General features: G+C 43.1%; 1 protein-coding gene across 1 annotated transcript in view; it reads left to right on the top strand.

Moving 5' to 3' along the window:
- Positions 1-25,265, top strand: part of syne1a (spectrin repeat containing, nuclear envelope 1a) — a 102,905-nt gene that overhangs the window by 15,759 nt on the left and 61,881 nt on the right. The window contains exons 16-56 of the mRNA XM_084030258.1: positions 245-341; positions 1,752-1,957; positions 2,438-2,602; positions 2,809-2,961; positions 3,480-3,623; positions 3,792-3,968; positions 4,079-4,237; positions 4,458-4,622; positions 4,854-4,988; positions 5,304-5,465; positions 5,574-5,782; positions 5,883-5,991; positions 6,087-6,251; positions 6,351-6,518; positions 6,624-6,788; positions 7,333-7,473; positions 7,561-7,721; positions 7,923-8,079; positions 8,667-8,921; positions 9,005-9,103; positions 9,408-9,595; positions 10,348-10,471; positions 10,574-10,740; positions 10,866-11,019; positions 11,141-11,796; positions 12,237-12,416; positions 12,631-12,784; positions 13,051-13,209; positions 13,781-13,963; positions 14,081-14,182; positions 14,926-15,129; positions 15,753-15,960; positions 16,580-16,692; positions 17,119-17,324; positions 17,407-17,565; positions 17,668-17,947; positions 18,126-18,298; positions 19,237-19,546; positions 19,668-19,832; positions 21,307-21,666; positions 23,177-23,313. Coding sequence (XP_083886384.1) covers positions 245-341; positions 1,752-1,957; positions 2,438-2,602; positions 2,809-2,961; positions 3,480-3,623; positions 3,792-3,968; positions 4,079-4,237; positions 4,458-4,622; positions 4,854-4,988; positions 5,304-5,465; positions 5,574-5,782; positions 5,883-5,991; positions 6,087-6,251; positions 6,351-6,518; positions 6,624-6,788; positions 7,333-7,473; positions 7,561-7,721; positions 7,923-8,079; positions 8,667-8,921; positions 9,005-9,103; positions 9,408-9,595; positions 10,348-10,471; positions 10,574-10,740; positions 10,866-11,019; positions 11,141-11,796; positions 12,237-12,416; positions 12,631-12,784; positions 13,051-13,209; positions 13,781-13,963; positions 14,081-14,182; positions 14,926-15,129; positions 15,753-15,960; positions 16,580-16,692; positions 17,119-17,324; positions 17,407-17,565; positions 17,668-17,947; positions 18,126-18,298; positions 19,237-19,546; positions 19,668-19,832; positions 21,307-21,666; positions 23,177-23,313 — 7,574 coding nt within the window. The remainder of the gene's footprint in view (positions 1-244; positions 342-1,751; positions 1,958-2,437; positions 2,603-2,808; positions 2,962-3,479; positions 3,624-3,791; positions 3,969-4,078; positions 4,238-4,457; positions 4,623-4,853; positions 4,989-5,303; positions 5,466-5,573; positions 5,783-5,882; positions 5,992-6,086; positions 6,252-6,350; positions 6,519-6,623; positions 6,789-7,332; positions 7,474-7,560; positions 7,722-7,922; positions 8,080-8,666; positions 8,922-9,004; positions 9,104-9,407; positions 9,596-10,347; positions 10,472-10,573; positions 10,741-10,865; positions 11,020-11,140; positions 11,797-12,236; positions 12,417-12,630; positions 12,785-13,050; positions 13,210-13,780; positions 13,964-14,080; positions 14,183-14,925; positions 15,130-15,752; positions 15,961-16,579; positions 16,693-17,118; positions 17,325-17,406; positions 17,566-17,667; positions 17,948-18,125; positions 18,299-19,236; positions 19,547-19,667; positions 19,833-21,306; positions 21,667-23,176; positions 23,314-25,265) is intronic.

Below are 25,265 nucleotides of genomic sequence, written 5' to 3'. Positions count from 1 at the left end.
TCCCTGCTACATAGTGTATAACTACATATAATGCTGTATTTGTTATAATGACTGGAGAACTAGACTCAAAAGCAGACACAGGCTGGAGACAGAGGAAGGTTTAAACAGTTAATTTAAACACCAGTTTGAGATTGTGTAAGGAGAGGAGAAGTCTAGAAGGTGAGTTGAGAGGAGCTGGATAAGAGCGACATTTATTATGATGCACCGGTGGTAACTTTTTCCTCTTTGATTCTGTTTCCATCAGTCATTTGTGGAGAAGCAACATTTCTTTGAAAATTACGAAGTTTTGTTCCAGTCCCTGAAGCAGTCTGCTGAGGCATACATCAATACTGACAGCTCAGGTGAGAATTCAAAGCATATACAAAAATTATATGTTTTTAAATGTAATATGAATCATTTTGCATAGGTGCATCCTGTATGATTTTATGTATCTACATATCTTTTTTGTATAGCTAAATATGTGTATATATTTGCTGATGTAAATAAAAGGTCTTCATCATGATATTGCTATATGCTGATATATGATTTTTTTTCTGGAACCTCAATTAGAAACGTTAATTTTTTATCTTGTATGCAGTAGAAAAGAACAACCTTGAACACCCGTTTTGCATAAAATATATGAATGTCTGTTTTTGACAATTCCAGCCAAATCAAATACATATCCAATATTGCAATAAAGCAGTCCTGCTCAGTGATGCAGTGATAGAAGCCATGTGATCGCCCACACCTGTCTTATACAATTAGAGAGATATTACAGGGATAAATATATTGGTTGCAAATGTTATGGTTGTTGTACACATTTTACATATATATGTCAACTTTATTTTCCCTTGGTAGCAACTTGATAACTAATGAAGCTTTCTCTTCTGGCAGCTCAGTCCCCCCCTGTCTGGTTTTACAGCTTGGTAGAAGGGGAGAGTCTGCAGGCTAAAGCTAAATGAGGTTCCTCCACTCCCAGCTCTCAGTGGGGAATACGACCCCATTTGCTAGTTAGGGGCTGCTCCACTTCTGCAGGTCTCTGGGCGCAAACTGAGCTAGCTTGTTGGTTTCATTAAGTTTCAGGGCTGTGCTGCTTTAGGGTATGTAGAGCGGATAAATGAGGTATGGAGAGAAATCAGTACATCTGAGGCTCGATTGGTCGACCACACGGATGAAGTGCCCCCCACTACTACCACCACCACCATCCCCCCCCTTGCTAACAGTTAGCCCCCTCGGCTCTGAGGCATATGAGGTTATAACAAACTGAGGCAGGAGAGGGTGATACGTGGTTGATATCTAATGATCTACTATTTTAATATAGATTTGATTTATCTGATGAATGTATATTTGATACGGGATATATGCATTTGGCCATTTATCAGCCCAATACTGGCTGACAAGTAGTTTGTGGTTCAGGACTTAAGAGACCAGAGCATTTGTAGTAATGACTTGGAACACATCTCCCTGTAGTGAGAGTTTTGAGGTCAGAGATTTGTCTCGAAAAGCATGTAGCTTGATCAGTTTTTATGATTTTAAGTGTACATGTAAGGTGTCCTTGAGTGTCCTGAAAGTCGCCCATACATAAAATGAATTATTATTATTTAAGTGCCCTTCGTCTGGTGTTTCTATGAGTATGTGTACCATATGTGCAGTGCCTCAAAATGAGGTTATGTCTGCATACCCTGCATACCCGTGCTAGAAGTAGTGCTGGTAACAATATCATCGTTGTTGTTGATGACGATGTTGTTAAAGTTGATGTGTCTCTCCTCCAGTGGACGACGGCGAGACGGGAGTGCGGAGGTTCCTGAGAGAGGTCGTGACCCAGTGGAGGAGTCTGTCCATGGAAGTACGCAGTGTGAGGAGCATGCTGGAGGAGGTGCTGTCCAACTGGGAGAGATACAGCTCCACTGTGGCCTCCTTACAGGCCTGGCTGGAGGACGCAGAGGAAGCCCTGAGGCAGCAAGAAAACACAAAACGGGTATGACATCGACTCTTCGTAGATAACCTCACCATATGTGCACTTTTTTTTTCTGTGCACAGATTAGGAGTCCCTTAATATATGCATTTATTTGATGGAGTCAAATGCCTCAGAGTAGTAGCAATCAAATCCATGTCAGCCCAATTTCAAGCATTTGGTCTTCTAAGTGGAATCCTATTAGCAGTCTCCACTCAAGTATCAAATGATCTCCTTGACTTACAACAAGCCACTAAGGATATTCCAGTTGTCTCATCGCCATGGTTACCTCAGATTCACATCCCCACCCAGGATTAGACAGCTAATTACCCCAATTTTTTATTGTCCTTTCTTTGTTTCTTTCTATGAATCCCTTTCTTTGTCTGTCTTTGATTAGCGCCCTTTGTTCATTCCGTGACACTCATTCTTTGTGTAGTTCTTTGTTTTCTCTTAATTTGCCCCTGTTCCTTTCTGTCTTTTTTAATGAATCTGACTCTCATCCAGGAGTTTTTCAGGAATCTCAGCCACTGGATGGATCAGCATGCGGCCATGAACGACGCAGGGAATTTTCTCATTGAAACCTGCGATGAGACTGTGTCGCATGATCTCAAGCAGCAGCTACTTCTCTTGAATGGACGATGGAGAGACCTCTTCCTCAAAGTCAAACAAGTAACAAACAAAAGCAATAATAATATGAATACAACTAATACTACTGTATGTCAGACAGAGGCCTTAATTTGATTGTATATCTAGGTGTCCTCTTGGGAGATTTAGTCCCAAGAGGGCAGTTTAAGGAACGTTTAAGTTTTCTGAGGAAAGGTACATCTTTCAACAAGATCAATCTTAACGTTTGTATTATCTTTCCGTTGCTGCAGTATGCTCATGCAGATGAGCTGGAGAGGTGGAGAAAAGACCATTTTAAGGCTGTGTCGGCCCTGAAAGAGCTGCTAGACACAGCAGAAGCCAAGCTCAATGTTCCCATCCAGGTTTCATTCCTCAATGTTCGAGCCTTTCTGCAGGATGTGGAGGTGAGAAACGCAAAGTACCGCACAATTAACATTTATTACCAGGGACTGTTGTTGATTCAGCTGATACTATCACATCATCACGATTACATTTTCTACAAATGTGCTTTTTGTGTTTTGTTTCTAAAGAGAGATTATTTCTAGTCTGGTCAGCAGTTTAGCTCTCAGTCAATTCAGACGAAGCAGGTTACAACACTGATAGCAGCTCCGTGGGTATGACGCAAATCAGTATTTAGTGAATCACAAGCAGGATTCATTAACATTTAGACTGTAATGAGACTTGGGCATTCAGAATATTTTTGGCTGCATTAGAAACATACTACAGAAAATCATTCCATCCTCCCGCCGAGTTGTTTCACTTCCCTGTGCACTTGCACTCTTAAACTTGGTTACTAAAAGCTCGATGTCACTTCTGTTTTGAAGTAAGAGTGTTTTTTTTTATTGCCAAAAGCAATTTTGATGAAAGTGCATTCAATTAAAGGATGTCTAAAGTGACCCTTTGCCTCCACTTCTGATCTCAGAATACCAAGCAAAAGGTTGTTGCCATGGAGACGCAATACAAGTTGGCTGCCCGCAGTGCTCAGCTTCTTGCCAAGGATGCGCCACAGGACGAGGCTGCCAGGGTTTTGGCAACTATAGCAACAGCCAAAAGTCAGTTGAGTAAGGTAGGTATCCTTTAAGTGATAAATATGATAAGTAGTAAAAATCTAAATTCTTTCTTCGAAAACAATACATTTATCTTCTTTTATCTTTGCTTTTTAAATCATACCTTTATCATATATAGTTGCTACATTCTTTGTCACTATTTAACGACTGTTGATGTTTGTCTCCAGGTGAGAGAGAGGTGTCCCTTGCTTGTGAGGGAGTGTCATGTCCTTTTGCCGCTGTTAGAGGAGATGGAGAAACACATCACTGCTTTTTACCAAGCCCTGGAGCGGGCCAGTCGCATCACTTCTGCTGCCAGAGACCCAGACACACAGACCAAGACCCAGCAAAAGCAAAAGTGGCAGGTTAGATGAGATGGACAATTAATATTATTCGCTGATATAAAAGAAAAGAAATATTTGAATGCACTGTTATCGACTCATATTTTTCCGCATCGTTTTCTCAATTTTGCCAGGATTTGTTAAATCAGCAGCAAAGCTGTAAACGCTGTCTGTCAGTGATTGAGAGGAATCACCACACACTGCAGAAGGCGCTCTCCACCAGTAAGGTGTTCCGAAACGTCGACCTGTCCCTGCTACAAAAAAGAGTGTCTGAAATACAGGGCTCAGCACAGGTTAGTGTTGTACACATACCAGAATGCCACACAGACACGGCATTACCCACAGCACTGATTATTTTAATGAGATTACAAGAACATCATATCACCCAGGAGGCAACAGCACAGAGTAGACTTTTTTATATGCCTCACTATTCATTTGCTTGACGTAAGACAAATAAGGTAATTACCGAAGGGACCAGTTACGCTCACCACTACATACTATCTGTCCTCTCAGGCTTTACTGAAGGAGGTTGGGGAATGGAGAAGGCAGGAAGAGGCCAACAACTGCCTGAGGAGGAGGTTTGAAGAATCGAGACAAGAGCTGGAGAGAGTGCTGAAGAAAGCCCAGGGCTGCTTGAGAGAGAGTGGAGATGCTGAGGAGTTAATGAAGAAACACAGTGTAAGATCAAACCTGAAACCTTCAAATGTAAATTGAGTATGTACATGAAGGGTGGCGCTAATCTGTTGAAGAAGAATACTGGCTGCTTAATCCTTTCATGACCACAAAGGCAAACATACACTGTATGCACCGTTTTGTCCCTCTGTTGGTTGCAAACAAAAGAGAGTAATTCATTCATGTAAATTCAAGAATGTCTTCCCTTACTCCATGCTTGTATTTTTTTCTGCACAGGATTTTTTTGGTCAACTGGACCAGCGGTTGCTGAGCGTGTTCTTGAAGGCGTGTGATGAGCTGACTGACATCCTACCACAGGAGGAGCAACAGGGGCTGCAAGAAACTGTCCGCAGGCTGCACAAACACTGGAAGGTCAGGGGGTCAGGGTTTATGCTTCTAACACTCTCACTAATTATTGTAGATCTCTGGAGGTGCTTAGCTGATACTTCATTAACTTAAACAGGCCTTTGGCTTTGATAGAGTTCCCTTCCATCTGTTTCCAATTAACCTGTGCTAGTTAGATTAAAATGCAACCCTGCCAGTGTTTACTCGCTGTCTCCCAAGAAGATATTTTGTCCCTGACTGTTTAGGGGATGATATAATATGAGACTGAAACTCATGTATATTAGGCAGTACATCTTAGCTACCATGTCACCTATACTCTCTGTCTTTCTGTCTTTTCCACAGGACATCCAGGGCGAGGTACCGTCTCACCTGCTCCGTCTAAAGGTGGAAGTGGAGCAAAGTCGGGTGGCTGTGATCATACAAGACTGCAGAGCAGAGCTGGACAGAGAAATGCAAGCCCTGTCTGGCACCTGCACCAGCGAGCGAGTGATCAAAGAGCACAGAGTGAGCTTCTGATTTAGTAGAAACTTTGACCAGATTAAACTAAATCAAATCACTTCATGTCATCCTTGCTGTTGTCCTAAATTCTACATCCCCTACTTTTATCTCAAGACTTTTTTCAGGGAACGCAATCCTCTGACTTTGTGTGAGAAGAAGATTAGAAACATGGAGGATCTGTGTCATAAGTTGCCTGACAACGACCCGGCTTATCAAATGCTGGACTCCACCAGAAGGGCTGTAGAAGAGGTTACAATGCAAATCAAAGGCACCCACCTCAAACTGGAGCATCACCCTGATAAATGGAAAAAGTGGAATGAGAGGTAAATTTGACAAAACTCAAATTACTTACACTATCTCCAATACCTTAAATTCTTGACATTTTCATCGCTGAAGAGGCTTCTAAGTTGTTCCTTTTTCTAGGTTCTGTGAGCTTTCTGATTGGCTCTCATCTCAGAGGATGCAGGTGAGGCTCTTGAGAGAGTCAGCGAGAAATTCCAGCCACCAGGACCAAGTTGATGCAGCTGTTCAGGTGAGCTGCTACTTGCACAGAAAATAGATAACGATTCATGAGCATTCAGCCTCAGTAAACCTGCATTCCCTTTGTTTTGCTTTCACCATTTCCAGGCACTGCAGGAAGCAGCAGATGCCCGAGAGGAGAGCCTGTTGTGGCTTAAGAGCCGTCTTGATGTGCTGTCTGAGGTTAGCTCTGACCTGGAGGTCCAGAGACAGAGAACATCCCTGGCCAAACTCTCAACTGAGCTGCGGGCACTCTTTTCTTCACTCTGTCAGGTATTATATAATATTCCAAATGCAAAAAATGTACTATCTATCTCCTTTGTCATCTCGACAAAATCTTTCCGTCTGATCCTTTGCTTCCCTCATTCAAAGTGGGGTGAGGAGGGATCTGCTATGTTTGAGTACGAGGAGCTGAGAGAGGAGTTGCGTGGTGCTCTGGAGGAGGTTCTGAGAGTGCGAAGTGAGGCTGAGGAGCAGACCAGCAGGATCCTGGACGCTGAGGACCTGGAGGAGGCCAAACAACTTTATCTTATTCACCAGGTGCGTTTTGTGAGGCAGGAGACTGGCGATGTCAACTGTGTACATATTTTGAATTACATTCCTATTACAGAAACTTCCATCAGTTTTCTTTTCTATGTGTTATAGCACCACCTAAAGCGCCTGCATGCTAACAGGAGAGAGGCGGAGCTTCTGGTGACCCACTGCCGCCAGCTGCAGAAAGTAGAGGGGCTCAGTCAGTCTCTACGGGACCTGGAGGGGGCTTTCAAAGATGTCGACCACAAATCAGGGGCAAAAGAGCACAACCTGCAGGTAGACAGAGTCTGCCCTTTTCTTACATGTCAATGTGCTAATGTTTGCATGTGTGGGTTTCCACACGGACCCCTGCAGTTGTCATTGATTGGTCCGTGTTGAACCTTAACCAGATATTGATTGTTATGTGGTCTGTTGATTTTGTTTGTGTCTGTTGTCTCGGGTTTTGTTTATCTATTCTATCACTTTCAAATTGATGAGAAAATCAATGTGTCAGCGTGAAAATGTCCATAATGCATGGAGTGCATGTGTTCATTTTCAATGGTTTTGGTATCCATTGGCCTGAATAAATCAAAGTGAGAGATTCCATTTAGACTGACCCTACACCAGTGAAAATTAATTACATAGAGAGAGATTGGTGGTAGAGGATCCAAAGATATAAGCTGTATTTTGTTGCTTGTTACAATTTAGTAGGAAAATCTAAAATTAAATTCTGGCTATGAGACTGTTTTGCTCAGTTTGGTTCATTGAATGATACCAAATCACTCTGTGAACATTTACTGTATTCTGTATGAATTTTCTGCTGTTTTTTCATCATCTCAAGGCAACTCTGAGCTCCTGGCAACATTTTGAATCAGAAAGAGAAACAGTTTGGAGTTTTATCAGTAATACCAGCAACAAGCTGCAAAAAGAACTCATTTTCAACAGCCTGGACAGCCTGAAAACTGAATTGGAGGAGAACAAGGTGTGTATGTACAGTATGTGTGCGTATGTATCTATATAGTGTATGCTCTGTTTTTGTTCAAACAATATATTTCTTCCTTGCCTCTAGGAGTTCCTCACAAAGGTCGAGGAGTGTTCTGCACGAGCAGATCTCCTCCTGGAGAAGGCAGCAGATATTCAGCTCGGTCCAAAGAATCAGACTCTTCTTCTACAGCAGACCCAGTCCACCACAGAAGCAGTCACACAGCTTCAAGACCACCTCAACAAGAAGTATGTCCCATCCTCATCCCAACCCTCCCATCCTCTTAAGTTATAACAAATTATACTGTAAGATCCGTTTTATGAGCAAGTGAAGAGAATATCATCACCGTGCTAAATGGAATACTAGGGCTTGTTTGTTCTTATTTCTACCTCTTCTTCCTCTTGATATGCACACAGTTTATTTTACAAAATAGTCCTTGTGTCTCCCAGTGTTGTCCAGCTGGAGATGATGTGTATGTGGTGGGAGCGCTTCAGCAGTGAATCAGAGGCCTTTTCTCTGTGGATCTATGAGAAAGAGAAGGAGCTGGAGGCCATCATCTCTACCTCCTCCTTAGATCCTCTGGACAAACACATCAGTGGAGTGGAGGTATGTTTTTTAATCCCTAATACTGACTACAATTTACTTTTCTGATATAAAATGAGTCAAACTTGCAGTCTGGTGTTGAGTCTATAGTTTACAGTGTCAGTGAGGCCTGAGGGTTATTAACATTACAGATTAAATGTGGACGTAACTCAGGGGAAATTGGGTCAGCGCTGCAGTGAAAACTAGGATATAGAAAATAAATTGATCACATTGAAAGGAATATAATCTTGGTTTGCCAGACTTAAACCTTGTTAATCTCATGGACGTCTAGAGAAAAACATGTCAAAAAACATTTGGGATAACAAGACTTAAGAAGTCCTGCGGCAGCCGTTTGATTAGTTGTGAGTTTGACAAGACTTGCCTCCAGAAACAACACAGTCAGTTTTCTTTCTGAACAACTTTTTTGCTTGATCTTTTCTCGACCTCCATCAACCTGAATAGACATAACATTTATCAAAGGCATTTATTGAAGATAAAGCATATTGTCTGCGTCTTCTCTTTAGTCTCTTCATTCGCCTAATACAAAGTGTTATCGATGCTTTTTCTCCAACTATTTTTAATCATATTCTCATACTTTTTTCCCTGATCAGCAAACCTCTGCTGTTGCATCCCTAAAGGCTCTGGCAGAAGGTTTAGAGGAGAGGAAGGCAGCCCTGGTCCACATGGAGGCAGACTCTGAGGCCCTGTCTAAGTATGTGACCCCTGCTGAGGCCGGACGTATCCGGGCACGACTTGCACAGATGAGGTGCTGTTGGGAAGAGTTGATGGAGAGAGTACAGCAGCTGGGAGGACAGCTCAACCAGAGTGCCTCATACTGGCAGAGATACAATAATAACCTTGAACAGGTATAAACGGCAGCACATAATGAAATACGTTGGTGCGGAAATTGTAATTAAATCTTATGCCAGTGTGTTTTTGTTATCATAAGGTCAAGAAAGCCATGAGTGACCTGAAAGAGAAGCTCGACAGTGCAGTCACATACTGTTCTTCTTCGTCCGAGACCTACAAAAGCCTCCAGGATCATATGGTGAGAAAAAAACCTTGAGAATTAATGTGACATTACTATAGCTATATGGATTCATTGCTTGAAATTTGAGGTTGACTTTACTAAATCCCCAGGAACCTGAAGGGTCTACCTTTTCTATGTAATTTTGTTTGTGTATTATTATTTTTCAATTACATTTCTACCTGATTATATTCCAGGTTAGGCAGAAATCTCCAGTAGGATGCTGTATTAAGTCATGTAGCACGTTGTTAGTTATTAGGATTTAGCCACTGAGGTTCAACATCTCTGTAGAGCTGATGACAAGTACAATTTATTTTTCCTCCAGGAGGTCTGTCAGGCTGTTGAGCAGCTGAGCCCCAGGCTGATGGCTTTGTGTTCAGCCATGAAGAGGCTTGGAGGGGGCAGCCAGCTGGAGGAAGAGGTGGCTAACCTCCAGAAGCAACACAGAGAGTTTATGGGAAAGGCAGCAGAAAAGCAATCCACGTTGGAGAGCCTTCTAGCACTGTGGCAAAGGTAAAGTGATGTGTGTCTATGTTTGAATTGTTTTTGGAAAATTGAGAGATGTGTGTGTGTGTGTGTCAGTCACCTAGAATAGGTGTCACACATATCTTATTCTGATTGTCTGCGATTTCCCCTTTTGTTGTGCATGTGCTTTTTTTTCTGCTGAATCCTCCCCCCGTGCCAATTTCCTCTTTTATTCCCCGAATCATTCCCTCATCTTAGAGTGACGTCGAGACGCGAGATGTTGTCTGACTCAATCTGTCTGTCCTCCAATCACCCGTCTCCTTTCTGGTCTAATAATGTGCTTTTCTTATCACTTTCTTTGAACACACAATAGACTTGGACAATAGACTGTAGAGATTGTTCCTCACTCTTCTGTATTCGAGACATGGCAGCTTTTTAAAGCGTTGGTGCTTGTTTTATATGTGTGCAGTCAGTGACTCTTTTTTTAGATTAACTAAATTATAGTGTTGCTTCATGTGTGGCTTTCTGCAGCCGAACTTCTCCCCTACAGGTGTATGTATGAGGGATTATTTACAGCACTGGGTGCTGTGGCGAGATATGGTTGCCCCATAATGACCCTGTCACTGATACTGTGACTTGATCAGATAATAATAATGGTGTGTGTGTTTTAAGATACCAGGGTTCTACTATCAATCTATTATTAGATCAGTGTTATTTATCATATTAACTTTCAGAATAATGCTCTATGAATTGTATTTCATTTAAATATATGTTCCTGTGTGCCTCCTTTGTATCTACAGATTTGAAAAGGAGAGTTCTTCAATGAAAAGCTGGCTGAGCAGGTGTGAGTCAGTTTGCTGTCCAGACTCGGACGTGCTTTCTGCAGACAAAGTAAAGCTGAGGACTGACCTACTAAATGTACAGGTAACTCTTTTTTTACTAACCCTTGCTAGTTTTCACCTCACATATTACAGAATGTGTTTTTGGCTATTTTGTTTTGCATAATCTATACATTCACCCATCCAGGAAATCCAGGGGGAGACGGCATCCTATGAAGTTCTCCTGCAGGGTCTTGTGAATCTTGCGCTGTGTCTGTACCCCACAGTGCCTGAAGCTCGTATCCAAGAGCTCAGTGGTGATCTTGCACAGCTACAGGAAAGATGCACTTCTGTGAAGAACAGCACCTCACACAGGTCATCATCTTGTTTCACATAATCGTACAATTTATTTTTTAGTTATTCATCTCTAAAGTTGTTTGTCTTGTTTAAATACACACCTCTCAAATCAAATATATGTTTTCATTCATACTGCCTTTTAGGCTTGAGCTGCTGGAGTCACATTTGTCACAGCTGGAGCAGTTTGATCAGGCGCTGCTGACTCTGACCCAAAGGAATGAAAGCTTCCTGTCTGGCTTGAGAAGCTCTTCTCAGGTTGATATTGCTGATCTTGAGGCTGCAATCAGTAAGCTGGAGGTTAGAAAATCAATATGTTGCTGTCAACAATGGTGTCCTTTTTAGGTTTTGTATGGAGTAGTTACTGTAAGCCAGTAAATATTGATTACTGTGGCATCTAACTTTGTTTATCTGTTTGCAGGAGCATGAAGTGCAACTGCAGGCACATGCATCGCTGAGGGAGACTCTTCAGCAAAGAGAGTCCTCCCTGCTTTGTTGCTCCACCCCAGAGGCCCAGCAGCAGCTCCAGGGCTGGAGAGAGGACTGCCTACAGCCCCTCAATGAATCTGAGCGTCTCTTGCTACTCCGTAAAGAGTGCCTTACTGAGTTAAAAGCTTTTCTTGAGAAGCACGGAGCAGCAACTAGGGTTTTGCGCCACCTCCACGATGCGGTGGAGGGAAGGGGGAGCTGGGACCGATCCAAAGCTGAAGAGCTGCACCGTGGAATAGGAGAAGGGGCTAAAGACGTGGCCAGGCTTGAAGCTGAGGCAGTAGGGTTAGATGGACAGCTGAGCAAGGCACACCTTCACCTGAGTGGTGCGGAGTGGTGGGGCACCAAAGATGTGAGCCACCCTCAGGGAAGAACGTCTTGCAGGGGGCAGACACTGGCCCTCATGATGGCTCTAGAGGAGGTGCAGAGGGCTGTGGGGTGGAGGCAGAGTGAAGCAGATGCTTTAGGAGCATTATGGACCTCCTTCAGGGAGAGGAGGGAGGAGGTGATGAAGAATTTGAAGAAACTGAAGAATGAAGCAAAGCAAGAGGGGGCCAGAGATAGCTCCGTACAGGCCTTTCAAAACAGGTATGGAAATCGAAATCAAGCTATTAGATATATTATATTTTATTCAACAGCTATTAGCTAGTTTGTATAAGCTAATACAATATTGGTATCAGTGTGTGCTGATTCCGAGGCATTTATACATTTCTTAGGCAACATTTTGTAGTTCTGCATACATATGCATATTTGAATAACTCTTACAAGACCCTTAAATTGAAATTTTCGCAAAAAAGCAATGCTGCTTCTCCTTTATATGGATTTCAAGCAGGAATTGACTAAAGTAATCTGATTTAGAAACACACAGGATTACAGCATTATTATTTTTTGTGTGTTTTGGAAGCATCTCTGTTGTGTTTCTCCTATACCAGCCAAAATTTAGATCCATATCCCCATAAATTTACATATATCGTATTGGAATCAGGCTTGTAATCCCCATTGTTTTCTTCTACATCTATTTCTTCCAGGCTGCGTTTTTTCATCCAGCTGGATGATGAGCTTCAGTCCCTGCAGCATTCCCAGCGGTGGTTGGAGGAGAAGGGAAGCCAGCTGGCCCAGAGAGACAGTGAGCTGGCTGGGGAGGCTCTCAGGGAGGTAGCGCTGGTAAAGACAGCCTGGGACAGCGTCGGGGCTCTGATCACCAATGGGTAAGGATGGAGTACCACAGAGAGGGATTTTGACTCATTCATCTCATTTAAATTCCTCTGCTCTGTTTGTTTTTGGCCCAACTGTGCAGAGGCAGGAAGTAGATTTTGTTTGTTTGTCATTTTCATATAGAAACAGTTGCAGAGACTGATGTATTTTTTGTCATTTAATATCCAGTGCATTGACTTGACCTTTTGCCTCTCTTTTCTCATGCAGTCAGGAACATAGTGGAGTTGTGATAGAACTTCTCCGCCAGTTCCACCACCTGAAGTCAATCCTCACAGCTGTTCTGGAGAATGCTCAGGCTGTTGCTCACAATCTGCCTGACCACAACCATAACATTCAGGAGGCCAAAAGGACTTTCACACGAGTCAGTACCTTGTTTTGTTTTTCCCCAAAAATGATTAATTGCTTAATTTTATGTTTTTGCTTTTCAAATGATGCATGTTTATCATGTCTGTGAAATCCAGTTGACAAAACACACACATGTGTTGTAGTTATTCTATGTAACTTGTAGATATCTTTCCTGTTATGCCAAGGTGGGAGATTCATAGCTTTCACTGGGCTGTGACGATTTCTTTTCCTTTCTTTATATCACTGCACAATGTAATTGTGCACTCTCCTCTGTCCCTCTAGCATGACACGGTTCAAACCGAACTGAGAGAAAAACAGGAAGACATGGACCAGCTCATCAGCACAGTGGAGGACCTGCAGAGAGAACTGGAGAAGGTTCCCAACTCTGATGCAAGCTCCATCCAGAGAGACATGGAGACGTTAAGAGACCAGTGGCTGGAGGTGGGTGGTAGTTGATATAACTCATGCAACTGTTGTGGTAAAAAGGCTCTGTATTGTAGACAAATGCATGACATATTCACATACTAGAGCTAGCTGGTCAGACATGGTGAAATAATACTTTATGAGTTATGTGACATTAATGAATTATCCTTATCCTGACACCTGGCGGTCCATGAATTCTGTCCAAAGACTATGAAGAGATTTGTGGTGTTGTTTTATATGAAAATCAATTATGACTTCCACACACAGCTCTGCAACACTTGTGCAGTCCTACTTTTAATGATATTTATTTCTGTATTTTCATTTTCTCGTCTTGAGGCAGATAGAAAGCCACTCAGCTGTCACAAATGAGACAGAAATATAAACAAGTCTAGACACGTTATCTGCCTTTCTGACTCTCTCCCCGCATCTGTCAAACCAATTAAGTGTTGTTTTCCTTCCATCTCGCAGCAAAGCATAGCAGAGAGAAAACTAAACACAAAGAGGGGGAGAGATCCTACATCTCCTCAGTCTCCAGTTGATTAAGATGTATTCTGTTCTGTACTCACACTGCTGCTTTCTGTTCCTTCAGGTCTCAGGGAGAATCCAAACCAACACAGAGAGACTTAGCTACTGCGTTGCACTGTGGGACAATCTCAAGTCCATGGAGCAGGACATTAACCAGTGGGCTGCCAACTCTATCGCTGATCTCACTGACAGTGTGACCAATCTCTGTGATAAAGAGCAGACAGAGGCCCATCTTGCCACATTTCAGGTCAGAGCCCACTGGACAGTCTGCGCGAAAGAGGAAATGAATAATGTTGGTGTGATATTTAGAGTGGCTTTATATCCGCTGTGATTTAATTGAAACGTCCAACACTTTGATCTACAGGCTGAGGTAGAGAAGAGGGAGCAGAAGCTGGATGCCCTGCAGGAGAGCGTGACGGAGCTCAAAGAGAGAGCCAAACTGCAGGAAACGCCGCTACAAATGCAGGTGAATATGGTGGAGAGAAATTCAGGAGGATTTTGCTGAAATTATTACATCAAACGCATATTTTTTTTCCATTTAGGCCAGGGATTTATAATACTATTACACATCTCCAAATAAAAAATAGAAACCACAACACCTTCATCAATGTACTTAAAAGGATCATGAAGAGAAATAAGCACTCAACTAAATACGTAAACGAAAATGTGAATCAGAGTTCGACATAAAAACTTCAGACGTGTATATAATATATTTATCCCAAGCCCATGGTCATGTTTAAACTTTTAAACATACATAGTTAACATGCTGGAGAGGGTGGAGTACTAGATGTATTCACATACTGTATATTTGGGAAATTACACATACATGATACATGGGATGGTACACTATTTGTGTTATTTTCACTTTACTAAAGAAAGTATATGAATAAGGAGTATCTGGTTAAAACATTGTTGATTGCTTAATGCTTAATGGAAAAATTGATGCATCGCAGGAAAAAAATGACATTATTCAGGACTCAAAAACAGTGATGAAGGGAAAAGAAAGGAGAGAAAGGATAGACTACTCCTCAACATTTTTTATTTTCGGTTATTTTTCATTTAAGGTTCGTTTGTTTGTTTTCATGTTCAGCTGTGGTTTTATATGTTTATTCATGTTGGAATCATCAAAATAAATCTAAAAGTATTGAGCATTTGAGTTGTTTATGTGGAATTTTGGTTTTATAATGTGTAATTTCCTTTTTGAACCAGGTCCTGGAGTTGGACTTGAGGAGGAAAATGGCCCATGCGCAGGAGGTGTACAACCAGGCCAAACACACTCTGACCTACTTCAGTTTCCAGAAGCAGCGATTGGAGGACCTCATGTCCCAGATGGACGAGCGGCTGGTAGCAGTCGAGGGTTCCTTATCTGACCTCACTCAAGCTACTTCTCCTGAAGACATTGGTACAGTAAAGGTATGATACTATCTTTTCCTTCAATGTGATACAAGAACACAATAATTCAAGTCATAAACATATTACATAGACACTGATACTTCTACTACTACAATGAAAGTCTGTCCCCTACTTCCTAGTCGAGAGTTATTCATATTTCTATTGATATCCCTGTTGCTTCATATTACTACCAACCAAATGAGGACACACGATACAAAATTAGTGACGCCTTAATTATTTAAATAAATGCACTTATGGCCATAATTAGAATAGGCAAGGTGAGTTTGTTTGTATAGCAACTTTTAAAGGCAGAGGCAAATAAAACTGCTTTACAATTCTAAGCACTAACCTTGGGTATAGCACTCTCCAAATGCTTGTAAAGACATACTGAGAGGCACAACGAAAGAACATTTTTACTTGATACCGTATTGTTCCTTGAAGGTGAACGTCTCTCCTAATTTATGACCCTCTTTAGGAGGTCAGAGGTCAACATAACATCCTATAAGCTGGCAGAAATTCTGGCTGTGGGACACATCTGCAAGGTGTACATGTCACTGTCTCTACCCTGTCGGCCCCCTTTTGACCCATATTATAAATATACATGAAGTCTTATCCTCCCGTTCTCACTGCTTTTCATTTAACAGGACCTGCAGAGCGTTCTGCAGCAACAGAGGGCAGACATGGACTCAGCCAGAGATGCTCTTAGTGCCCTGTGCAGGTCTCATCCCTCTCAGGAGCTGTCATGCCTCTCTGCTGACCTCACCTCCATTGCCAAGCGAACAGAGGCTGTTGCCCAGCGCTGCGCCAAGACCAGGGACAGCCTGCAGGATGGGCTACAGCTCCACTTCAACCGTAAGAGATGTGTAGTTTGGATTTTACGTAGTTACATTTTAATCTGGTTCATTAAATTCTCTCCTGGAGGTGTTTTTACCTCCATCAAATACATACATTCAGCCACTATATCGTCTTCCCTTATAAGGAGAAGTATAGATTTGAAAAGCACTTACAATCTCATAATCACCCGATCAAACAGTGCACAACTCCATGATGTGATGTCATTTGTTAGTGGTGCAACAGATTTAGTGTTGATTATCCTACATTTTTCCCCAGAGCGCACTCAATCCGCCCACTACAACACACACTTCACTGACGCACACTGTCTGGCACGCTGGTGCGCTCTCATTGCTCAGACACACACCTGTGCCTCGGAGAGTAATGTCGCTCTCGTCGCATCTGCTCTCGAGGGAATCATTTTGGGCTTGTTGCCAAGGCAACCGAGCGCTGCACAGCGTGGACACGCCCACACCTCCCATCTGTCTCAACACATCGGCTCTCCTCACTCGCCTCCTTTGGGTTCCTTCACCTTTAAATCTCCTCTGCCTTTATTTCACCCTACATCAGTTTTCCTCAACTTGTCACCATATATTTGTTTTGCTTTTAGTTCACCTGTCGTTTCTGTTCCTTGATGCAGAGCTGGTCCAAGACTTCCACTCCCGGCTTACAGATCTGAAGTTGGAGTTAAAAGAATGTTCGAGCCAGTCAGGAGATGTTGCTGTCCTTGGAGCCAAGTTGCAGAGGCTGATGGTACTGTTATATGTCATACTTGCATTGTTGTAAACCAAAAGTATGTACAGGGTTTTCAGTGTTCAGTAGCTTCACTTGTTGATACCAGCATGCTATCAAACTTTGATATACCAAAGTAAAATTAGATTTAAATGAGAATAATGGTAACGGATTAATGGTACAATGTGCAATAATTTCCTAGAAAGCAATGTTGTATGCTGATAAAAAAGAAATGCCTCTCAATCATCACTTATGACCCACTAGAAGTGTGTGATGGTGTCTGTATCTACAGAAACCCAGCACTTATTTTGCTGTATTTGGGATGTTTCTGGGCATCAGCAAACAGCCCCATTTGGGGGTGTAAGTCTAGATCTAAGGATTGTGGTTATTTATTTTTTTTACATATAACATTTTCTTATTGGCACCATGTTCCCCCTACATCTACAGGTGTTAGTTGAGCGGACATCAGAGGGTGAGGAGTGTTTCTCTAAAGTTTGCGAGGAAGCCGAGAGGCTACAGCTCCACCTGCCTAAAGCTGGAGCAGCGCCGGTCCAAGAGCATCTCTCCTCCTGTCAGAGACAGTGGAGGAGCTATCTGGACAGCTGCTCTCAGAGCCAACGGGACATGGAAGAAAGTATTGACCTCCTGAAAAAGTATGTCATCGCTCTCCTTGTATCACAAGTTTATGCAAAGAATTTTGAGTTAAATGGAAAATGTGCCTCCTCTGCTCTCCAGCTTTAATGACTGTGTGGATGGTGTAAGAGACTGGCTGAAGCAGATGGAGCTCAGCCTCAAGAGAGAGTGTTTTCTTGGGGCAGAGTGCCAGCAAGCCCCAGACACCACAGAAGAGATGGAAAGGATGGAAAACCTCCATAAGGAACTTCTTGCAAGAAGGTGTGTGTGTGTATATGTGGGTCTGTGAGGCCATATGTTGTAGATGCCATCGCATGGGCTGTTAAATATTCTTAACGATAACATACCATTGTCTATTGAAAGGGACTCCATTGACCATCTCTGCCAGGAGGCCCAGTCACTGTCTGAAGCAAGCCGGGGGTCAGGAGGAGAGGTCAGAGTGACAGGCCAGCTCCAGATGGAGCATCAGGCCCTGCTGAAGGCAGCCAGAGAGAGGCTGCGAGGCTGCCAAGAGAACCAGGCCTTTGGAGAGACCCTCCAAGGGGTTTGGGCTTGGCTAGAGGAGATCCAGGAGAGACTGGGTACAGTAGACAGCACCATGGGGACCAAAGAGCAGTTAGAGCAGAGGCTGGAGGCTGTGCAGGTGAGACAAGGTTTTGGCTTGTAGACCGTACATATTTCTAATCTAATAGAGCTTTTATTCTATTACGGCCTGCAGTTGTTCTGATAAACACAAGAGGGGGCTGTTTGCTTGAGAACGTATTCATTCAAACTTCTGATGTTTAAATCCAGTCCACTCTTATCTTGCTCTGTTTGCACAGGACATCCTGCTTTTGAAGGGGGAGGGGGAGGTCAAGATGAATATGGCGATGGGTAAGGGGGAGTTGGCCCTGCGCAGCTATGCAACCGCCGGACGGGAAGTGGTCCGCTCTCAGCTACAGGAAGTGGAGGATGCATGGGCCACACTGCTTGTGACTGCCATGAGCTGCCACAGGTAGACTGCCCACATTGTTCCATCACCTGAAATATCATCTGATGGCTCAGGTGCAATTAAAGCAATGTATACACCATCGAGACCACCACCTTCTAAAGAAGTGGTCCTGCCTTTAACTAAATACTGTCATTATGTCATTGTACAATTGCATTCACAGAAACTGCATAAACTACAGAACTGTGAACTGTAAGCAATTTTTCGTTGAACCATTCTTAACTTTTAATTTTTTTTTAAATGTGCCATTAAAACATTTATCCCTGGACATTTTTGAAGGCCATTTACCTGTGTGCCAAAAAATATCCTCTCTTTGGAACAGGTTGTTTTCGTCATGATAGATTGATGTCTCAATGCCATTAATTACCATTAGGTGTAACCATTTTGTAACTCTGATTGATGTATCTGATTTAGTGTCTTCTTTTCTCTGTGTGTGTGTGTGTGTGTGTGTGTGTGTGTGTGTGTGTGTGTGTGTTTAATTGAGCAATTATGGCCCCTCCTAGAAAAAATTGATCTCATTAGGGACTAAATGGTGGATGGCAAACAGTGGGTCGCACATGGGGTGTATTTGTGTTTTAAGGGGAAAGGGGTAACAGAAGGCGAGGGGTAGCAGGTGAAAGAGAGGTGCGTTTGTGTGTGTGTGAGTGTGTGGATATTGGAGTTATTTGTACATGCAGGGGTAACAGATGGCAAGGGAAATTGTGGGTGTGTGTGTGCCGTGTACCCATGTGTGTTTGAACCAGAGGATAAAGGGGATAAATACAATATGGCCGTGTTACAGCCAGCATTTCTATTTCTTGGCAATATCATGAGTATGAAATATATACTTAACATGCATATGACTGAAAATGTACACAAAAGTTTTTGTAGTGATCCTTATATGTACATATTTTACCAAAAGGTTTTAAAGTTTAGTTTAAAGCTATGTTCTGTCTTCCTTCCAGTCGTCTCGAGTGGACGGTGTCACAGTGGGGGGGATACCTGGAGACTGCTGCCCAGCTGCGGTGCTGGATGGAGGCTGTAGAGAGGGAGGTGTGTGCCCCTCTCACCCCCCAGCCAGGGCCCAGAGAAAAGGCCTCCCAGCTGGAGAGACTCAGAGCCATGCTGGCTGATCTGGAAGACCACCAGGTGGCGCTGTCCAGCCTGGAGGAAAAAGCCAGAGAACTATTCAAGAAGACCGGCGATGCCGGCTTTAATCATGGCGCCCGCACCCAGTTGCAGGTGCAGTTTGATGACCTCACAGCCTTGGTGGAGGTAAATAGTTACTTTTTACACTATATTTACAAAAAAGAAACAACTTACCAATCTATTTCCTGAATATTATGAACTACTGTAAGTGTGTTTTTAATTTTGTGTCCATCGTCCTTGTCTTAAGGAGAGAGTACGTCTAGCGCAGGTCGTGGTTTTGGAACACCAAGAATACCTGGAGGCTGTTAGGGAGCTCACTGATTGGCTAATGAGTGCTGGAGAGGAGCTACACCATTGGTCTGATGCATCAGGAGACTCTGCCTCCATCAAAAAGAAACTGTCAGAAGTGAGGGTAAGGCGGCCTGTCAACATACAAAGAAATACCCTTGTCGATGCCTGCAGATGCTCCTTTTTGTTTTGTTTGTTTACAGTTTTGTCGAGGAACTAATTCCAAATTTGATGAACACCATATGTTGACAGATAATAATAGTGTGCCACATCTGACAGGTGACAAGCCTATTGTGCTGTAGAGTGGACATAGCATCCATCAAAGCATGCCTTTCTGTGTAAACATAGTTTTGACCAGGGAGAAAGCAGTCTCATCACAACCTTCCTTAAGGTTTCAATCCTTTTAAATAATCGTTATCAGCAGATCGAGTCTGCCTGGTTGTACTGGAATTGCAGATGTTCAAATTTTAAATTATTGTGTCCACTTCAAGGACTGATTATCTGCTGAAGTTCAAAGATCTTTGATTCTTGCTCCTTTCAATTTTGGATCATATCTGTTTTCTGGCCTTTTTGTGTGAAATTGTCACAGTCGTATAGTATTACCTCTATATACATCGGTATTCCTCACCATAAGTGTACATAAAAATAATAATCCCACCCAGTGTGTTCAGTATCTATACTCATTTAATGTATAAGTAAACAACGCTCCTTTGAATTAACACCACAGCTTGCTTTAATCGCGTGTTGTGTATCGGTTCGACTACCCCCAGTTTATAGATGTTATATGTGTTATCTGTTGCTATGGTAACTGATTGCTGAATTATCTGACCCATCTAATCTTAATGGACTCCCACTCTGAAGGAGGGCAAACTATGTGGGGAATTGGAATTAGTTCTTAGTTTGTTCCCATATCACAGCCAAATATCTTATTCTCTCCTGGCGCATTTTACTGCCATGTTGTTAGAAAGGGAAGAGCAGCGCAATTAATGCCTAAGCTTTTCCCTGTTCAATAATTCTGCAATTACAGAGCCGCGAAAAATATGTGGGGATATTGATTTGCATTTAAATTTCACACATGGGCCCTCATTATCACATTATAAATGTGTGTTTGTAGAGCCGTGGTGTGAAGCATTTCAGTAGAAGTGGAAATATAATTTGTGTACACAAGCTAACACCATTCTCTTTTCCTCATTCATGGTCTCAAGGTTAATATTCGTATCCTTCTACTTACACACAAAGATTATCAGCTGCCGTTGTCTACCCCTTTTTAATCCTGCTATCAGCTCAATGATATTGCATGTGCTCAAGTTTTCTTTTCACACCCTCTGCCTTTTAAATACTACCTTTCCACAGAGTCTGGGAGATAGGGACAGAGAGGGATGGAGGGGGAGGATGGAATTAGTAATGATGGGAGAATACTGAGACAACAAATGAAAATACAGGACATCATGCTTAGAAGACAGAATCAAAGGGAGAAAAGACAGAAAGTGATGGAGTTGGAGACCAAAGCGGCTTTAAATAGATTCGGCGGTTGCGGTTTCCTTAGCCACAGTTTCCGTAGCAACTTCATCTCCTATCTACCTTCTCTATCTCTTCAGGAGTGTGTGGAGAGTCGACTACTGGAGGGCCGAGAGCGCCTCAGCCGGGTGCGTCGGAGCGCCGCTTCCACGGCGGAACACACGGCAGCAGGTGGCTGCGAGGCCATGGACCGACAGCTGGGTGCGCTGTCGCAGGCTCTGGAGCAGTGGGAGGGCGCCGCCTTAAGGGCCAGGGACGGTCTGGAGGGGGCTTTGGCCACTGCCGCCGCCTCAGAGGAGGAGTACAACCGTCTGACTGCCCGACTGGAGGACGAGTTGAAAGAGCTTGATGGACGTCTGAGAGTGTGGAGCCAGGAGTTGATTAAAGCTGAAGGGCGGAGCAACGGCGAGGAAGCAGTGGAGGGATGGCAGCTGGCTAAGGTATAGCAGCAGGAGATTTTAAATACAAGGCATGACTGTCTTTATTATTCACTGTTCTGCTGACAATAGTTTATTTGAAAAAATGGTAAATAATAAAAAAAAAAACTTCTGTTCGACTGAGATATGGGTTGGGGAACTGTGATGTGTAAAAAGCTGACAGTGGCCACTATGCAGCATTGTACTATGTTAATTTTAGAGGAGGCGATTAGCATTGTTTAATGGAAGGAACACACACACACTGTGCAGACAGAGGCTACATCCTCTGCATTCAGCTATGCTTTCTCTGTCAGTAATTATCCATTCTATTTGTAAATCCTAAAAACAGATTAGTTTGTAAATCAGCTTTACTGGTATGAGGAAGGAGTGACAATCCCATCAGTTTCTCTTGTTTTCTCCTCATTCTCTCTTTTGTTCTCCCCTTTTCCTTGTTTTAGCCATTATTTTCCACTATCTCTACCTCCCAAACATTCCCCTTTCAATTCCCGCTTCTTTCTCCTTTCTGTACTCTGACATGTTTGAAGTGTACAGTAATGTCTCTCCGGACCGTAGGGGTTGTTTCTTAGATGCTCTTGCTCCTCACCTCCCCTGCTGCTCTATTTCTAACCTCCACAGGATGTTTACAGTGTGACAATTTCTCTGTATTGTCAAGGCCATGCCAGCATGAACACACTCTTCCCCGGGCTTCTTCGGCCATGCCTTTCTCTGGTTTTCTTCAATTTGGGGCTGTCACAGAACAGAGGAGGAGTCTTCCCCCTCCACTGCTTCGCTCTCTCCTCCTCCAGCCTGTTTCCTGTGTCCAGCCGTGTTTTCGTTACACGCTCGTTTGTGTGCGTTTGAACCGATCCTGCATCTGTGACGGCTGACAGCTGAATTCCACCGGGAGAGAGCGTGAGAGTGAGAAAAAAAAAATGTGTGCGAGGGAATGAGTAGAGGGAGTGGGAGGAGGGAGGGGGAACGAGGAGAGAGGAGGGGAGAGAAAGTAGTAGAATGATAGGAGGAGGGAAGGAGAACTGCGAGAAGAGAGCACCGAGTCCAGGAGAACAGGGAGGGAGGGAGGGACGGTTGTTTATTGGTCATACGTCAGAAAAAGAAGCGCGGACGAGAGAGTGAGAGACAGAGAGAGAGAGAGAGAGAGCTTGTACATATTTCATGGGACAGGATTTCATGACTGTGTGAGTGCAGAATGTGAGGCACGCTGAGAAGAGCGGGAGAACGTTATCCGCAGCTCCTTCCTGCCATACTCCGCGAAGAACAGAAATGCTATTGTACAAGCAGCACTGTGAGTATGTGTTGGAGCGTGTGTGTGTGTGTGTGTGTGTGTGTGTGTGAGAGCGAGAGAGAGAGTGTGTGTGCGTGAGTGTGAGAAGAGCTAAGAAGACGAAGCCAGGGTGTGAATAGGAATCCGAGTGCACTTATTGAAGAGTGTAATGCAGATCCGCTGGGTGCTCGTCACCCCTTGACACACACATACACACACTGAGCCAGCTGGTGTCTGTTCTGTGTTGTTTAGGATATACTGGAGGGCTTGCAGAGCGCCGAGCCAATGGCAGAGAAGTTGAAAGGCCAACTGAACGACCTGGTGCGATACTCCAGAGACCTGGGCTCACAATCAGACCGGGTCACAGCACTTATCAAACAGCACAACAGGTGAGAGGAGTCTTAATGCTTTTGTAAATGCTGTGTGGTGGCAAATACTTTGTTTTCATTATGTTTATTTGACATGACATTTTTTGGCTAAGGCTGGGTCAATACTTCATATTGTCATTTATGGACTTTCGACAGACTTATATCATGTTAATAGGACCGTACCGCGTTATTGTTGAATAATTCAGATCAAGCTGTAATTAAAAACAGCTTGAGCCAAACAAAATGAGTTGAACTCATGCAATGCATAACAGTAGAACTTCACTGCTTTGCATATTTCTCTAATTTCTTTGAATATGAATTATTTAGATGATTTTTGCATATATTTGCCACATCCTAATATCGTATAATAGCATTGTGATGAAGATTTCAACCAATTTGTTGAGCCCTGTTATAAGCCCAAAGGGGAAATGTCTTGCAAATAACAAGAAAAATCCACAAAACACACCATGCATAACATACTTATTCATTCCATAACACCAGAACCACAATAGAAGGAGGGCAGTGTTCTCCCTGCAAAACAACACATGTCTGAGTGAGCATTGTTAGCGTTTTACAAGCTAATTTGTATTAGAGGTGTGTGTGTGTGTGTGTGTGTGTGTGTGTGTGTGTGTGTGTGTGTGTGTGTGTGTGTGTGGCCATCTTGCACTTAGAGCTGTGACATGTGTTGGCCAGACAAAGGCTAAAGGTGACAGAGAGCACCAGAGCCACCAGTTGCTATGCAACATTTAACTACCTTCCCTTCACCTCCTGCTTGTTCACTGTGTGTGTTTTTTTGGTATGTGTCTTTCTCCAGTCTAATTTAATGCAATGCTGATCGTGATTTGAGGGAATTCAGATACATTTGGATGGTCTTTTTTTCGAGCCCACAAGTGAGCCTGTGTTCACTCAACACTTGTTCATTAACACCATTCAGTGACTATTCAAAAGAACATGTGTGCATGCAACCACACACACACACACACAGTAGCACATATTATCCACTTAATTTGCATGGATGCAGTATTAACTTTTCTGAGAAATTGCAGGTTAGTGGGATAATGCACTGTGACTTTCATTTATTGGCAGACAACCTGAGTGAGGTCAATTTGATGGAGATGCTTTGGCAGGTAATTGGCTTTGGCTGCTGATTGGCAAAAACAGCACCTATCCTCATTCACTGGGTTTTATAGTGTGTGTGCGAGACTTGGCCCGTGTACTCTTTGCACCTGTCCTGTATTAAACACAGAAGAGCAGGGAGAGAGGCGGGGTGGGCAAAAAGACAAGAGAGACAGAGGAGAGGAGATAGAGGAGGAAAAGGCATCCTTTTCATAGCACATGCCAGATTTTGTCCGTCACAGCAGAAAAAAAGTGCTTTTTCCACTCTCATGCCATCCTGTACTACCCTTTCATGCTCTCATGGCATCATTAAAACTCAAGGGTATTTGCGTGTGCTTTAAAGTGTGTGTCTATAGAAGGTTGTATGTGCCTTCGCCTGGTTTATTCATGCCTCCTTTTGGACAGTAACCCATCCTTAAACAGCTGTGCACTTTGTTTCCCTGCTGTAGTCCTTCCCGTCACTTCTTCCACTCACTCCTTTAACCTTCACCCACTGCCCAGTATGTAAGAAGCCCGAGGACTCTTTTCCTTAATTGTCTATTATCTTCCTCTATTGTTTTTTTTTTTATGCACATTATAATTTTGCATACTAAATACATATTGATTGTGCAATTAAGGTTTCCTTTTTGCCTGGGGTATAAACAATGTGATTTTACCAGTTGTGTCTTATGAAATCCCCCAGTTACCCATACAACATGTCCCAGTTTCCCAGTTTGTTCAGTGCCAGTGCAGGGAGTAGTTAATTCCAGATCTGGAACCAGAGCTCTTTATTGACTATGTTGTCTGCCAATTACTGACTGACCTTAAAATGCAACTTACAGTATTGCGCTTCATGGTTTTACTTCTTTATTCTTTCC

The sequence above is a fragment of the Eutrigla gurnardus genome, assembly GCF_963514095.1.
Source record: "Eutrigla gurnardus genome assembly, chromosome: 16".
Classification (NCBI taxonomy): Eukaryota; Metazoa; Chordata; class Actinopteri; order Perciformes; family Triglidae; genus Eutrigla; species Eutrigla gurnardus.
This window is presented reverse-complemented; position numbering and strand designations above follow the sequence as displayed.